The sequence below is a fragment of the Protomyctophum parallelum genome, assembly GCF_964188405.1.
Source record: "Protomyctophum parallelum genome assembly, chromosome: 3".
NCBI lineage: Eukaryota > Metazoa > Chordata > Actinopteri > Myctophiformes > Myctophidae > Protomyctophum > Protomyctophum parallelum.
Genome location: NC_139698.1, coordinates 37,721,076 through 37,738,575, shown reverse-complemented (window position 1 = coordinate 37,738,575; position 17,500 = coordinate 37,721,076). Strand labels below are relative to the sequence as shown.

The window sequence follows — 17,500 nt, the reverse complement described above, 5'->3', positions numbered from 1 at the left end:
ATGACGGGGATTTCTCCATAAAAATAATCGATCATTGTCTTCTAATTAAACCTAGTCAACAAGGCCTGCAGTAGGCTATGCACTGGACAAATGTGCATGATAGGATTTCCATAAACTAGAAATACGAGGAAATGAGGGTGAAACAGTATCCAACTCAATCAACTTTAACGACCGTACGATAGGAGTTTTCATGTAATGCATGGTAACCTGAGTGGGTCAGTCGTGTAATTATCCAGACGTTAACCGATTCCGTACATAGGACGTCGCCACACGTCCTAGGGGTCCCAATCGACGCAGACATAGGACGTCCTCAGACGTCCTAGCGCATCCTTAATGATACCGGGCGAGATAAGAATATTCTGAATTTTTTCCTTTTTTTTATTTGTCAGTTTGCCTTTCGGCTACCGTATGCTACACTCTGCACTCAAATTAGCTTACCGTTGACTTAGCTGTTAGCGCGGCGGAAAGAATGACTCGTCTCTCCTAATCCAGGGCGCTCTCCGTGGTTTTGAACGGATCGATATACTGGCGCTTCATTTCTGCTCCTCATCCGTCTCTCCCACAAAATATGAATGCTTTTTGGATCATATATCGTATAAATTAAAATGATCGCAATGTGAGCTAGCAATGTAAAGTAAACTTTTTAGTGGATTGTTTCCGGGTCGTGGGTTTCAGAGTAAAAGCGACCAAACATGGCCGCTTTTACTCTCGCACCCCAGAGCTCCTATTTTGAAGAACGTGTGTTCAACAACACAGCCATGCAAACTAACACTGACAGCTATGAGGTGGCGAAAGCTTGCCCAGCTTAGCAATGGTTGCTATAACTATTTGGATTGGCATTGGACAATCGCTTTTGGGGTGGGGTTTAGCGGAGGGCTAAATTTGGTAGTTTCTTGACACAACAGAGACAACAAGCACAACAAGGAGTGCCACTTTTTGTACTTTGTCATAGATATTGTCTTTTTTTCTGCTAGAGAACTAGTATACTATACAGTAACGTACTGTAAATTGCCACAAGCTGATGGTTATATTTAACTTTTTGTATTACTGCCATCAGTATTCCACTGTGTGTGGATTTTGCAGTCACTGAGCCTTGCCATGCCAATTTATCCAAGTTGATCCCACAATGTTTTTACTTCCTGCCTCTAATCAGCCTGTCAAAGCTTGCATCAGCATACAGGGACACAAGCACAGAGACTTATCCTCAAAACAAAGAAAGGTTCATATAAAAAACTTGATTTTTCATCCCTGAAAGATATTCCTCCCTTGCATTCACCCAGCTTTCCTCTTGCATCCTGATCATTGTTTTGTTTTTCCTAGAAGTTACCTAATGTAGAAGCAGAACTATCTGAGGTTCCTAGGTCCCACCTTGTTATACTACAATACCCTCCTTCTCTGATAAGTGAGGTACGGTATCTCACATTATGTTTATGGTGAAATACAATAACTTACTTTTGTAACCCAATTTCTCTGATAACATGTGTATCTCACCACAACCACATATGAGATACAGAAACAAAACATTTGAAAATGATTTGCAATTTATTTGCTTATCAGCACGATTGCAGTTAATGCTCTTCCTCGTGCAGCATCGAAGTAGACATTGAGGAGGCTCAGGCTCCCAAGAGTGTCCACATTACCTGTCTTCAAATCCATCAGGCCAGACTTTCAACTGAAAAATCAACAAGAATTGTCAAGTTGTTTGACATTTAAACAGACCAAGGCACAGCTCAGTGACACCCTAAGTGGTGCTTTAGTCCATTTATCTCGAGAAACGTCCAATCGATCAATTTCAGATTCTGCGCTCGCGTCACGGAGTACCCGAGGGAGTGCGGCGACCGCCGTGGAGTCAGTCAGATAGGCAGACCACAGACCACAGAACCGCAGATCCGACTGACAGCCTGTGAGCATGCGTGTGTGTGTGTGCGTGCGTGCGTGCGTATGGCTGTATACCTGTTTGAGGTGTATTTGCAAATGCGACAATTATGTGCAGTAGTTGACCAAGGAGAGCTAGCATGTTAGAATTCAACAACACCCGGACGGTTAGCTAACCGTCTGGGCACCTAGGCTGCTGAGCCAGCCTGACGGCGTGCCGTGGGTTCGACTCCCGATCCCGACGGCCTTTGCCACGTGTCTTCCCCCCATCTCTCTCCCCATTTCCTGTCAGACTACTTTCATCCTATCAATAAAAAAGGCAGAAAAAGCCAAAAAATATATATATCTTAAAATAATTCAACAACACCCATTTTGATTTACTTGTGAGTTGACCTGAATCAGTGTCCCATATGGGATGTAGGGAGATGATCAGAAAAGGTTTCACAGGAAAAACTACACCAGCAAGTGGGAGAAGCTATAGTGTTCACGTGTAGTTCATGGAAAGTGAATGTTGGAGAAGCCCAGTACAAGAACAGTGTTTTACCTTGGACAGTGAAACCCAGTACAAGAACAGTGTTTTACCTTGGACAGTGAAGCCCAGTACAAGAACAGTGTTTTACCTTGGTCAGTGCCGCAAGCTAAGCTGGGAGAGTAAGGTTTCACCTGGTCTTTAGTTCTTTACAAACTTTGATTAAATTGACAGACAGCGACTCTCTCATATTCCAAAGTATTCCACAAAAAAAAGCCCATACCGGTAATTTACACAAAATATGAATATTAACACAAAAGTAAACAGAGCACTATAGTGCCAAATTCATGCAGGCAACTAGCCATGGCACATGTTTTCAGCCCCTGTCTTGAGTCTTCTTTCTTCATTTATGTCATCCAATTTACACATGCTAATGAACCTGTCTGGAGAGAATTGAGACTGTCAGACTGAGGTGTCATCGCAAAATAACATTATTTAAATAGGCTATTATATACATTTATTATTGTTTCCCTATTTGCTTTTGACAAGTTGATTCAAGCTGGTTGGTGCTGAAAGGGGGTGCGTGCGTGCGTGCGTGTGTGCGTGCGTGCGTGCGTGAGCGGATGGGGTAAGTGAGGGTGATGGAGAAATGAAGGGATGAGGTGTTTGTTCGTGTGAATGCAAACAGTCCTGTTTCCCTGCTTGGACTATAATTGACATATGTCTGGACACACATACACACATGCGCACACACACACACCCACACAGATGGACAGACGCATGTTTGTGCATATATAAATAAAAAATATGCATATACAAATACTGAATGAATAAGCTAACCCTGTAATTTGATTGTAAACTGAATCCTGGGTAATTGTTTCTGCAATCTTACCATATATTCTCTCTCTCTCTCTCTCTCTCTCTCTCTAGATTGGAGAGAGGCAGCATGTCTTGGTTACAGAGGATTCATTTGACACCCAGTACTATGTGGCTCACAACAAGTTCTATGAGCAGGTAATGAAAACCATTTGGTCAAATGTTTGCATTCTCTGACAAATGATTGAAATAACAGACCGTCGTAAATAATGAGTTCCTATACCCATTAAATGACATTATGTAATGGTATGTAACATCAAGGGTAAATAATGTTTAAAAACAATTGTTACAAATGTTTACAAATGGCTTATTCATTAATATTTAACTACTTCCTAATACCGTTTAAATTATGATTTTAGCATTAGTTATAAATGTTTTAGCAAATATTTTCAAATGTCAATGATTAAAGATTCATAAATGTTCTACAATGTTATTATACTTTCTATAATAATTTACCAATGTATATAAATAGCTTATAAATGATTAGTTCTTTATCTACAAATAGATTATAAATATTATATAACTTGAGTTACAAATAATTTATTAACAATTTACAAATATATAAATGGCTTATTCATGAATAGATACTACTTATACTAATACCTTACTAAACGTATAAATTATGTTTAAACAAAGTTTAGGTAAACATTTACAGTCATGATTATTACGGTACTCATCTACAAACTGCTTTTAAATATTTATAAATGCCTTGTAACAGGTCATTATTGTAAAGTGCTACCGATTATTTTACTGTATAGGGATGCTTTGTCTTGTATTTTATTTAGCATTATCCCCCTTTTTCTTTAACCCATGTCTAAACTTAACCATACTTTACTAACAGTTCCATAACTGGCTGTGTATATGAAACCACACCATTCCCATGCCTTAATAATGAAAAACTAAATGTAGGAAACAAATATTAACATAAAAAATGTGTCCCTGACCCACACATGGGTCCCGACCCAGTGTTTGGGTACCAGTGCTGTACTCTGTGCATCCACTGATATACGTGGCGTAGCCAGCTGCTTCGAGTCACCGAAAAGCCAAGAGTTTTAATAGGAAAGCGTAAGATGTACGGAGGTTCACAGTTCACACTATGTCCCCCAGTTCCCCTCCTCAATCGCCCGGACCAAACAGTAGATGTTCCTAGTGCAGCAAAAAAGTAGCCTTGATTCCTCTCCAGCTTCCCACCCACAAACACTACCAAGCTGGAACAGTTCTACCAGCTAAATGTACCAGTAAGACGCCTGAGGGTGACCTATACAATATGTTATCAATCCTAACATACAGTACAATAATTAAGCCAAGACCTATACTTTATATCCACTTTCCAAAACATATGCAGTAAACTATAGCAATAAATTAATATTGAATTTAATCTGTAATTGTTGCATAATATCAAATGGTAAATGGTGCATTTTATATAGCTCTTTTATCCAAAGCGGTTTTACATATATTGTGCATTCATTCACACACCGATGGCGGGGGAAACCATACAAGGCACCAACCTGCACATCGGGACCAATTAGGGAGTCTTGCTTAAGGACTTTGACGCTAACTCTGGGGGAACCCGGGATCGAACTGGGAACCTCACGGTTCCCATCCGGCCTACCTACTGTCCACTCTACCCCTGAGCCACTGCATCTACCGTCCACTCTACCCCTGAGCCACTGCATCTACCGTCCACTCTACCCCTGAGCCACTGCATCTACTGTCCATTCTACCCCTGAGCCACTGCATCTACCGTCCACTCTATACCTGAGCCACTGCATCTACCGTCCACTCTACCCCTGAGCCACTGCATCTACCGTCCACTCTACCCCTGAGCCACTGCATCTACCGTCCACTCTACCCCTGAGCCACTGCATCTACCGTCCACTCTACCCCTGAGCCACTGCATCTACCGTCCACTCTACCCCTGAGCCACTGCATCTACCGTCCACTCTACCCCTGAGCCACTGCATCTACCGTCCACTCTACCCCTGAGCCACTGCCGCCCCCACAAAATATGCTATATATATTCCACAAATATGCCAAACTCATGTTCCGTTGGAATACAGCGTCGCACACCAAAAGCACACAATCTACAAGCTCACTAGGATCCTGAGCTGCTAGATCGACCATGCCATGCACGCGATAATGCCGTGGGACGAAGTATGAACCGGGCTTATGTAAATCAGATCAGGGCTTTTGCCCTGCATGTCACAGAGTGCTCACAGCAGGTGTCATCAGCTTATGCTTGCGCTGAAAAAAGTAGGTTAGCTTTAATAACGCACACGCGTGCGTGCACACACCCTGGGGTGGTCAACTGAACATTTGGCAGCTGATAACAGCAGTACTGTGCTTTTTACTGTACTAACATTAAGGTCAGCCCTAAAGACATGTACATTCCATCCTCTCCCTGCATGCACGCACGCATGCACGCACGCACGCACGCACGCACACGTGGCTTCAAAGACCCTCTCCCAACCTGTGAAAAATTCACTTTCAAACATCTTCAAATAAATCAATTTCCCCTGCTTTAGCCATCATCAGAGCCATGTTTGAAGTTATGCTTTTTATTGGTAGGGAGGGTCGGGGATGGTAATAATTTTTCCCTCTCCTCGCCTCCACCTCCTCCTCCTCCTTCCCTCTTACTCTGTTCTGCGTTTCTTTCTGCAGGCTATAAACTTTAGTTACAAGTGTCACTCAGTTCATGGCTGTGCACGCGTGTGTTCCTGTCACGCATGTGTGCATTTGAGCGCTTTTCATATGTGTGAGCGCACGCATGCACCCGCGCGCGTGCGTGTGTACGTGTGTGTGTCTGTTCACTGTACTCGAGGGTGGAACAATCTGCCATGTTTGATGTTTCTCCCCACCCCCTGGCCACCAACCTTCTCTTTTTTTTATCAGACCAGTGTGTATTTGGCATGTGCCCCTAAATCACAACATGGCTTTGGCAACGAACGTGATAACGTGACCATTCTGTAACAATATGCTCGCCTCTCCACACCGCTCCCCTTTCCCAACGGACGAGACCCGTTTACATAGCTATTATTATGCATTTGTTTTTACCTTGTGAGACAACACATACATACAGTACTCACTTAATCATTAATCGTGTGTGTGTGCGCGTGTGTGCGTGTGTGACACACAGGCAGCATAGGAAACTCTACAAAACAGTTAGTTTAAAGGGGATGAGGAGATGAAGTGTAAGAGCGATTGATTTTTAGGAGTGAAAGAACAGAGAGGGACGGAAGAGAGCCAGTGAGAGGTGCATAAAATGGACAGGACAGGCCAGTCGCTGCTTGTCCTCTCAGGTGAGGAAATGAGAGGAACAGTGTAGGAATGGAATAGGATGGAGTGTGTTAGGTAGGTGGAGAAGTAGGGGGGGGGGGGCAGAGGTGTGAGTGTGAGCAAATGGCCTAGTTTCACTTTCACACCGTCAGATTGATATCTCGCCCGACAGCTCTAATAGGCACCCGTCCCACCTGTGTGTGTGTGTGCGTGTGCGCGCCTCCATGTGAGCGAGTGTGTGTCGCTGCAGGTTTCTGTTGAGACCTGACAAGCTCTTTCATCATTGAATCACCTTGTAATGGGCCTCAGATGACCCTCTCTCTGCCTCCCACTTACACCCACGCACGCACACACGCGCGCTCGCGTGCGCACGCTCAGACACCTGTCTACCTCCATCACCCCCGCTCCACCACTCTCACTTTCTGCTCCCAGTAGCCTCGTAACATGCATGGTGTGCACATGGAAGCACGCACGCACCCGCGCAGACGCGCACACACACACATACATACACACACACACACACAGGTGTGCTGATTGTTCTGGCTTGCTGCTGGTGTATTCCTGTTCTCATATCGTACAGTATACTGTACCTCCAATCACCAATTAACATAATATATACTGCTCTCCACCACTCGTCCTATCCATAGTCCTATCCATAAAGTGATCACAGCTAACACCGAAAACTACAACATGACGTCACTGAGCCCTTCTCTCTGTTTTTACTCACCACCAAAACGGTGGTCACAGACACTCGCTCCCGGCAATGTGATTGGTCTAAGCTGTTATGTTGTGCTGGCTATACTTTATAGCCAGCGCCTCCCCGTTCCTCTGTCCCCACACACACACACACACACGTCACGGCCAGGACGAGTGGACAGCAACGCTGTCCGGCTTTGCGCTGTTTTGGTTTTGCGAGCTGAGCTCCCGAAACGTAAAAACAAAAAAAACTCCCGATAAAGAGCAGCGGGAGAACGAGAGAACAAAGGCATGAAATAATTGAGACAGCGACAGAAATAGAATAGGAAAGGAACAGAAAAGGACCAGAAAGGAATAGAATAGAGGCAGATAGGTAGTAGAGAGAAAACCGAGGGAAAACAATGGACGAATTTGAGGAAGTGTTGGCCATGGCATATCTCCATGCCATGGTAGGAGATATGAGCACGGTGATGGACTATGAGCGGCGCCATCAAAACCACCGTTCTGTGGGGGGACTAGGTTGGTGGAGGGTGTGTAGAGCCCAGGATCACATTAGATGATTGACACAGGGGTGTAAAATGGGTTACAAAATCTTGGGATAAAAAATATATAAAAAAAACAAAAAAAACACCGTTCTAGTGAAGAGGTGACCACCGAATAGGTGGTCACCAGGTTTAGGTCACCTAAACCTGGACTACGAATAGGGCTTTACACATGCTATTCTCAGATCAGCTATTCAGTATTTTAGCTGTGACGTGAGTGCCCCCTCCTGAGATACTTCCGGGTCCTACTTTTGTGTCGCTTTTGTGTCCCCATGGAGTTATACTGTGACGCTCCGTCGGACTAAATCTGAGACGAAAACAACCACGAAAGTCTCATTTTACCGCTTTCCTCGAAACAACAAAGCTGCGCTGCTCTCCAAAATCTGGCTGTGACAGGCCGTCTGCCCCACATGGAATACTATCGCCATTTTATTTGATTGTGTCAACTAAATCCTCATTAATGCAAACTAGATTCAACATACTCAAGCCTGCACACATTGTAAATATCCCCCGAAATATTTTACCGAGCAAATGGACTGTTGCCACCTTCAATAATAATGATAATAATATTCTTTATTGTCTCCACATCATATATTTTTGTTGTCATGGACACTTGTACAAAACATTAATAATTCTACTCGAGTTGGAAGCATTAAGACCCATTTTAACCCTCTATGGCTTCCTTTCTGAAAAATAACGTCAATTTAAAAAGATTCACGCGTTTAGATATTCTATTTACAATGGGATGCGGACGGGAGCTGGTGCCACTTGGACCCGGACGTAACGTAGCACTACAAAATGACGTCGGACTTAAATACTGAATAGCACCGGTGGATGTGCACCTCTCTCTCTCTCTCCCAGAGGAAGCGGACAACGCTAGCGTCAGATGCCAACGTTTCAAGACGTTCCCCGGCAGCTCAATGAGGATCATATCTGGTTATTGAGAATGCAGTGGCGTATGTTTAAGCACCGTCGCCATACTTTGGGAGCCTAGTCAGTAATGACCCGTGACATGTGGAGCACACCGCTATAATCCTGCAAGAAGCTGCTGAGACATTCATCAAAAAATGAAAAAAACTAATTTCATGTTAGCGTCTGTTAGAATCTGCCTTGCCTTGCCTTGCAAGAAAGACTAAATAGAATTGACTGCAGCATTAAACCCACTGACATGAACACTGCTCTGGCTGTAATGGTGGTTTATATGAGAGAGAGAGAGAGAGAGAGAGAGAGAGAGAGATAGATAGAGAGAGAGAGAGAGAGAGAGAGAGAATAAGTATTCTATGCATACTGTATGCATTATGTCATTGTCTCTAGTTAGTTTCAAAAGTGTTTTGAAATATCAAAACAAAAACAATTCGATATGATCTTTATTTACAGCACTAACTCATTAAGAACAAATTTCCTTTCACAATAAGCCATAATTATAACTCTTTGTTTTCCTATTCTCTTCCCTGCTGCGATGTGCCTAGTTTCATAGTTGCCATGACGAACTAATAAAACAAACCAGCAAATCCCACTGGTTAATCTCACAGCTGTTGCCATAGTTTTTGACCTTGAGGGCTTCCGTAAATGGAATTGAAAACAATCGGCACCATGGTGAACAATTCTTTTTTTAAATGTCGTATTATTATTTTAATCTAAGCAGGCAGGGACTAACGTTAGCTAAATTACAATGTGACTGAGCGTTGGGGAAAACAGTTTTCAGTTGGCAGTTAATTGAAAATGTAATTGACAGATGTGGAGATACATGCGGAGGGCTTGATGGACGGCAGGGTGGCTTTGCGCTGGTTTCTTGGCATGGTCTTTTTATGTAACGGAGGACTGTAGGGGTGGTTGGGACATACACACACACACACACACACACACACACACACACACAGGAATTTCATGTACACTCCATCGATGGTGTCACTAGCCAAAAAAATAGACTGTCTACAAGCTCACAAAGCGCTGCAAGGAGACACCCTCGTACAGGGGAGTATAATAAATAAGGTGTCTTCTCTATTTCTTCCCTTTCTTTTTTGTCATACAATCATACAATTAAATATTTGATAGATTTCTATTATGGCCATTTACGCTTTTCACGTTCAGATTATGTCCACATTTTATTCAGCTTGTTCTGTGTCCTGTATACGTCGGTAAATCTGTTTATGCCGTGCTTCTAAATATGTCTCATACTATAGCCTACTGTAGTAGAAGATGATAAATGTTTGAGAATCTTTATGTAAATATTGTTATCCGTTTTCTTTCGGATACATTATTATTTTCTATGCATAGCGAATGCTGAGCAAACATTTTATATTGTGTGCATTTCTTTGTTGGTGGATCTGTGCACACATTTCCATTCAGATGGCGGTTGAAAGTGGTTTAGGTGTTGTATATTTCACAAGGCCTGATGAACCTCCTGCTGAGGTGGTCAGAGGTATTCGGATGTTCACAATTGTATCTATTTAACCACATGGCCCTATTTTGGGCATGTCATTAAAAAAGGAAAGTGGTTTTCAGCTTGTAGATTGGCTATTTTCACTCTTTTTTGATTGGTGAAGTACAGTATGGTTCACAACCAGTTGCAACCTAGCTTCCTAGTCGGAGCACTTCATAATTGTAAAACATTCAGCAAAGATTTGCCAAAAGCAGCAGATCTACAAGCTCACAACGGATTGCATTGTGAGCTTGTAGATCTAATATTTGTTACCGGTAAAAAAAAAAGAAGGAAGGAACCAGGTCCCAGAGGGACCAACTCAGTGAAGTATAGTATACTGTGTACAGTGTACCTCTCTGTCTGGTCTGTCATACCAGCAGATTAGACCTTCTGACCAGTGACCAGAAACAAACAAGCAACAACTAAACTAGTTGTGTCTCCCTGCTCCAAGGTGCTAGTGCCCAAGGGCCCCAGTTCAACTAAACTAACATGTGTCTCCCTGCTCCAAGGTGCTGGTGCCCAAGGGCCCCAGTTCAACTAAACTAACATGTGTCTCCCTGCTCCAAGGTGCTGGTGCCCAAGGGGCCCAGTTCAACTAAACTAACATGTGTCTCCCTGCTCCAAGGTGCTGGTGCCCAAGGGGCCCCAGTTCAACTAAACTAACATGTGTCTCCCTGCTCCAAGGTGCTGGTGCCCAAGGGGCCCCAGTTCAACTAAACTAACATGTGTCTCCCTGCTCCAAGGTGCTGGTGCCCAAGGGGCCCCAGTTCAAAGGGAAGATGATAGAAGTGGACATCTACGAGGCAGGGAAGCACTACCTGAAAGGACGACCAGTGGACGACAGCCGACCCTTCACTCCTTCTATTGCTGCACCTCTGCAGAAGGGAGCGGTGTCAGGCCTCACTCAGGTACACACACACACACACACACACGCACACACCGCATTTACTATGAAAACGTGCATTTCTCGTTGGACCACCACGCCCCCAAATATGGTCATGCCTCGTGACATCAGGGATCTCCATACATGGGCATATATGTAGTCGACATTGCCAGGGGCCCTTCCCCATATACTGTATAGGAATGTCAATATATGCCATATCACGCGTCCATATATGGTCACGCCTCGTAACATCACGCCTCCATATATGGTCATGCCTCGTGACACTTGACCAGCTCAGTGGCCTTGTGGTTAGAGTGTCCGCCCTGAGACTGGGAGGTCGGGGTTCGATCCCCGGCCGGGTCATACCAAAGACTCTAAAAATGGGACCCAGTGCCTCCCTGCTTGACACTCAGCATCAAGGGTTGTTTTGGGGGTAAGTCCCTGCGACATACTAGCGTCATGTCCAGGGTGTGTACTTGTACATCAAGCTGCCTCACGTTACAGAAACAGGAGATAGGCTCCTGCCCTATGGGCCTCATGGCTCGGCAAGGCTACTTACTTACTCGTGACACTTGACATCATGTTAGATCTCCATAATGGTTGTCAGTCCATCATGCCTAATCATCACACGTGTCATTCTGACATCATCAAATCCGAAAATTAAGGCCAGGCCCTACCTGGGCCCTCATCAAACCCTGTACACTCGAGACACTGCCCCCGCTGCCACCCTTAGATATCCAGATATGGAGCTGACCTCTTCTGACATTCCCTATGTTGATCTGACCTCATCAAACCCTGTACACTCAAGACTTGCCCCATACTTGTATACTGTATGGCCAGTACATAATTCATTCCATATGTTGATCTGAATCCCCATGCCAAAGCGCCAGCGCAGCAGTCTGCTGTCATCCAGGTGGATGAGCGAGGTCGCTTCTCGCCCTCAGGGCGTCTTACTGGTATATATACTTCTGTAAAGATCACTTTATGTCACATCGCGGCACGTTCTGTGCTTGTAGATCAGCTACAGTATGTTTACTCTTTGTTGTAGCAGCAAATGCAGAGGTAATGTTGAATATTGTTGAATATTGAGTATAAAATATTTGTATTATATATATATATTCATCAGTTGTGCACAAAGTTGCGCAACCTTTCGAGCATGTTTAGGCTCTCAAAATGTGATTCATGATGAATAATAATGCCTCGCTGGGGCTTCGCACTGCTGGTGCTCGGGGCCTAATAACAAAAGACAAGATTATTAGGGACTCTTAAAGGTTATTCGATTAATTGAAAAAGCAATCGACAGAATAATTGCCAAGAAAATAATCAACAGTTGCAGCCGTATACTGTGTATTGAATGTGTGAGTCCTCTGGGTGTAAACGTGTTCTAGTGAATGTGAGAGTCCTCTGGGTGTAAACGTGTTCTAGTGAATGTGTGAGTCCGCTGGGTGTAAACATGTTCTAGTGAATGTGAGAGTCCTCTGGGTGTAAACGTGTTCTAGTGAATGCGTGAGTCCGCTGGGTGTAAACGTGTTCTAGTGAATGTGTGAGTCCGCTGGGTGTAAACATGTTCTAGTGAATAGTGAATGTGTGAGTCCGCTGGGTGCAAACGTGTTCTAGTGAATGTGTGAGTCCGCTGGGTGTAAACATGTTCTAGTGAATAGTGAATGTGTGAGTCCGCTGGGTGTAAACATGTTCTAGTGAATAGTGAATGTGTGCGTCCGCTGGGTGTAAACATGTTCTAGTGAATAGTGAATGTGTGAGTCCGCTGGGTGTAAACATGTTCTAGTGAATAGTGAATGTGTGAGTCCGCTGGGTGTAAACATGTTCTAGTGAATAGTGAATGTGTGCGTCCGCTGGGTGTAAACATGTTCTAGTGAATAGTGAATGTGTGAGTCCGCTGGGTGTAAACATGTTCTAGTGAATAGTGAATGTGTGAGTCCGCTGGGTGTAAACGTGTTCTAGTGAATGTGTGAGTCCGCTGGGTGTAAACGTGTTCTAGTGAATGTGTGAGTCCTCTGGGTGTAAACATGTTCTAGTGAATAGTGAATGTGTGAGTCCGCTGGGTGTAAACATGTTCTAGTGAATAGTGAATGTGTGAGTCCGCTGGGTGTAAACATGTTCTAGTGAATAGTGAATGTGTGAGTCCGCTGGGTGTAAACATGTTCTAGTGAATGTGTGAGTCCTCTGGGTGTAAACATGTTCTAGTGAATAGTGAATGTGTGAGTCCGCTGGGTGTAAACATGTTCTAGTGAATAGTGAATGTGTGAGTCCGCTGGGTGTAAACATGTTCTAGTGAATAGTGAATGTGTGAGTCCGCTGGGTGTAAACATGTTCTAGTGAATAGTGAATGTGTGAGTCCGCTGGGTGTAAACGTGTTCTAGTGAATGTGTGAGTCCTCTGGGTGTAAACATGTTCTAGTGAATAGTGAATGTGTGAGTCCGCTGGGTGTAAACGTGTTCTAGTGAATGTGTGAGTCCGCTGGGTGTAAACATGTTCTAGTGAATAGTGAATGTGTGAGTCCGCTGGGTGTAAACATGTTCTAGTGAATAGTGAATGTGTGCGTCCGCTGGGTGTAAACATGTTCTAGTGAATAGTGAATGTGTGAGTCCGCTGGGTGTAAACATGTTCTAGTGAATAGTGAATGTGTGAGTCCGCTGGGTGTAAACATGTTCTAGTGAATAGTGAATGTGTGCGTCCGCTGGGTGTAAACATGTTCTAGTGAATAGTGAATGTGTGAGTCCGCTGGGTGTGAACATGTTCTAGTGAATAGTGAATGTGTGAGTCCGCTGGGTGTAAACGTGTTCTAGTGAATGTGTGAGTCCGCTGGGTGTAAACGTGTTCTAGTGAATGTGTGAGTCCTCTGGGTGTAAACATGTTCTAGTGAATAGTGAATGTGTGAGTCCGCTGGGTGTAAACATGTTCTAGTGAATAGTGAATGTGTGAGTCCGCTGGGTGTAAACATGTTCTAGTGAATAGTGAATGTGTGAGTCCGCTGGGTGTAAACGTGTTCTAGTGAATGTGTGAGTCCTCTGGGTGTAAACATGTTCTAGTGAATAGTGAATGTGTGAGTCCGCTGGGTGTAAACATGTTCTAGTGAATAGTGAATGTGTGAGTCCGCTGGGTGTAAACATGTTCTAGTGAATAGTGAATGTGTGCGTCCGCTGGGTGTAAACGTGTTCTAGTGAATGTGTGAGTCCTCTGGGTGTAAACATGTTCTAGTGAATAGTGAATGTGTGAGTCCGCTGGGTGTAAACGTGTTCTAGTGAATGTGTGAGTCCGCTGGGTGTAAACATGTTCTAGTGAATAGTGAATGTGTGAGTCCGCTGGGTGTAAACATGTTCTAGTGAATAGTGAATGTGTGAGTCCGCTGGGTGTAAACATGTTCTAGTGAATAGTGAATGTGTGCGTCCGCTGGGTGTAAACGTGTTCTAGTGACAGATTGAGCCTCCTGTCCTGTCGCTCTCTGAAGGACGTGTCTCACCACCATCATTTACTGCCTGTGGGCCACACTGCGTCTCTATTGCTTCTCCCTCTCATAATCACAGCCATAAAAAGTGTGTTAACATCCAGCTATTCATAATTTTGTGCAGTCAGCGAATGACACGTGTGTGTGTGTGTGTGTGTGTGTGTGTGTGTGTGTGTGTGTGTGTGTGTGTGTGTGTGTGTGTGTGTGTGTGTGTGTGTGTGTGTGTGTGTGTGTGTGTGTGTGTGTGTGTGTGTGCGTGTGCGCCTGTGCAGGCTCTCGTACCTATATGCCTGTATGTCCATGTGTCCACATTTTTGATTCATGCTCTCGCACTGGTGCAAAGGACAAGCATATAGGCAGCATGAGATGAGTAATTTAAGCCGAGCTATGGCTGACTACACTGTTCTTTACCTCACTCTCTCTCGCCTCCCCATGTTAATCTGTCTGTTTCTCCGCATGTTATTTTTCACTCTGACTAGTTGTAGCTTATAGTTCAGGACATGGAGTCACGGAGCAGAATATGATACACTTTCTAATTTCACACTCCATCAGCCTTTACTGCCACAGATGGAGGGAGGGAGGGAGAGAGAGACCAGGGAGAGGAGGGAGGTAGGGAGAGGATGGAGGGAGGGAGAGAGACTGACGGCAACAGACAAGGAGCCGAGGAGAAAGACAGGAAACGAAACCGACCATGAACGAATCAGAGAATTAAAACGAGTAAAGAGGGAGATATATAATGGGAGAGAGAGAGAGAAAGCAAGAGAATAGGAGAGAAGAGAGTGAAAGTTCACGCCACGTTGAGCAGCGTGTTGTTTTCTGGGATCTCATGACATCATGTATGAAAAGTTCAACAGTGAAGACCTTGTAAAACTAGCAGCCTCATAATACCTACTCTGTCCTCCCACATGCGCGCACGCACGCGCACACACACACACACACACACACACACACGCAGATAATTACATACCCTTACAGATCCACTTTTACACTTTCAGTTCAATTAACACTCTGGATTTTTCCGTGCAGCCACACTCTCTCTGTCTGCGTTTCTTCCCGCTGACACATGTACATCCACGCATGCTACATGTGTGCTGGTGTGGACACCAATTATCTCCAGTTAACTCCTAAGTGTGTTCCACAAGACACAGTTGCTGGAGGATTTATGGAGAGGAATGGTGGTGGGAGACTCATGGGAGGTATACGGACATGGAGCCAGAAACAGAGACAGGATGGGGTGAGAGAAAGAGAAGAGACATGTTGGGGTATAGTGAAAAAGTGGCCTATAGCGTGTATGTTTTATTTTTTGTTTACTTTTTTTGCACCATAACTGCAAGGTCATGGGGTTGATACTCCGGAGGTGTCTTGTCAAACATTTTCCAAACGCTGGTCTGTTGCAATTACAACCATGCCACGTCTAGAATGTGAAATTTCATAAATTAACTCATTCCGTACTTTATAGTCTATAATAACATGTCACGGTCACTGCCGGTGTTTACAGTTACCTAATTCTACCTCCTTATGATGAAAATCCGATTGAAAATAGTCCCATGATTTGTTATTGAGCCGACACATAAGCGATCCGACTCACAGACAAAGAGCATAGCGGGCTGAGATTGTCCATACCCCCTCGTTCACTTTGCATTGGACTCAGTTTCCCAGAAACCGGCGGTTGGTTGATTTCCAGTTATTAAAAAACGGCGAATTAACGCAGGGAAAGACAATGGAATAAAATGCGGGTTTAACGGGTTATGTAGTCAATGTGTTTAATAATATGCATATTTTGTTTATTATACTCTCAACATCATGAACGTTGTGAGACGTCATGTTAAAAACGAAGCTCAGATCCTCCCATGTCAGATTATTTTAGTTCCGAACACATATCACATGGAATGGAAGGCTGGTCCTCCATTCAGTATGAGGACTATATCTTCAGATGTGGGTAAAACCAACGTCCTCCGCGACAGGAAGAACTCATCACTCCGAGACATCGTCACCACCGCATTTGTGTATTCTAACATGCTGCTAATACCAGATGTACAGTATAAAGACATAGGGTTAATAGATAAATGACCCACTGTATATTGTATATTAGCCTGGAAGCACGTCTACAGTAAGTGCGTGGCTCTAACTAAGTAGCGTGCATGCCGTGGCGCTACTGCATGTGCATGGGGGCTGTATGTGATGGCTCTGTCCTCAAGGGCGTTGTGATGATGGAGAAATGATTATGCCCAGTGTGATAGTGATTATAGCCGCTGTGCTTAGTTCTGAATGCACGGAGAACGGCGCACGACTCGATACGGACTGATACAAAAAGAGAGAGAAAGGTGTGCACGCACGCACACGTGTACATTACACACAAACATACAACCTCACACAAGCACACCCTGGTGCTTGGCCTATATATATTTTAAGCCCATCTATTTTCTATGAGTCTCTGCATGAGTCCACCACACACTGAGCGCTTGCTGTCTCTCCCTCTGTGTGTGTGTGTGTGTGTGTGTGTGTGTGTGTGTATGTGTGTGTGTGTGTGTGTGTGTGTGTGTGTGTGTGTGTGTGTGTTAGAGAGAGAGATAAATGAGTGCAAGGCAAGCAGGTAGAGTCTCACCTCCATGGCTGACACAATAAGGTCTATAATTTCAGCCTGTAAGGCACAGAGAGAGAGAGAGAGGGAATGAAGGCATAAGGCTGGTGGGCGATAGGGGAAGCTGTCAGAGAGAGAAGGAGAGAGAGAAGCCAAGGCCTATCATTTCTATTGATGTGAATGAGATGGGGGGGGGGGGGGGGGGGGAAACAAAGAAAAGTGGGAGGCATTGATAAGTCAGTGACTAAATAGCAGTGAGGTCTATGCTTTCACTTCATGTAAAAAAGAATTACTGCCATTTCAGAGATGGAGGTAATTGCACACACGCACACGCACAGGTGTGTGTGTGTGTGTGTGTGTGTGTGTGTGTGTGTGTGTGTGTGTGTGTGTGTGTGTGTGTGTGTGTGTGTGTGT

At 44.4% G+C, this 17,500-nt stretch overlaps 1 protein-coding gene across 2 annotated transcripts in view; it reads left to right on the top strand.

Moving 5' to 3' along the window:
- The window catches only part of cdkal1 (CDK5 regulatory subunit associated protein 1-like 1), a 337,631-nt gene that overhangs the window by 302,258 nt on the left and 17,873 nt on the right, over positions 1–17,500 (top strand). For both annotated transcript variants that reach the window (XM_083760475.1, XM_083760476.1), the window contains 2 exons: positions 3,275–3,358; positions 10,900–11,064. In XM_083760475.1, coding sequence (XP_083616601.1) covers positions 3,275–3,358; positions 10,900–11,064 — 249 coding nt within the window. The remainder of the gene's footprint in view (positions 1–3,274; positions 3,359–10,899; positions 11,065–17,500) is intronic.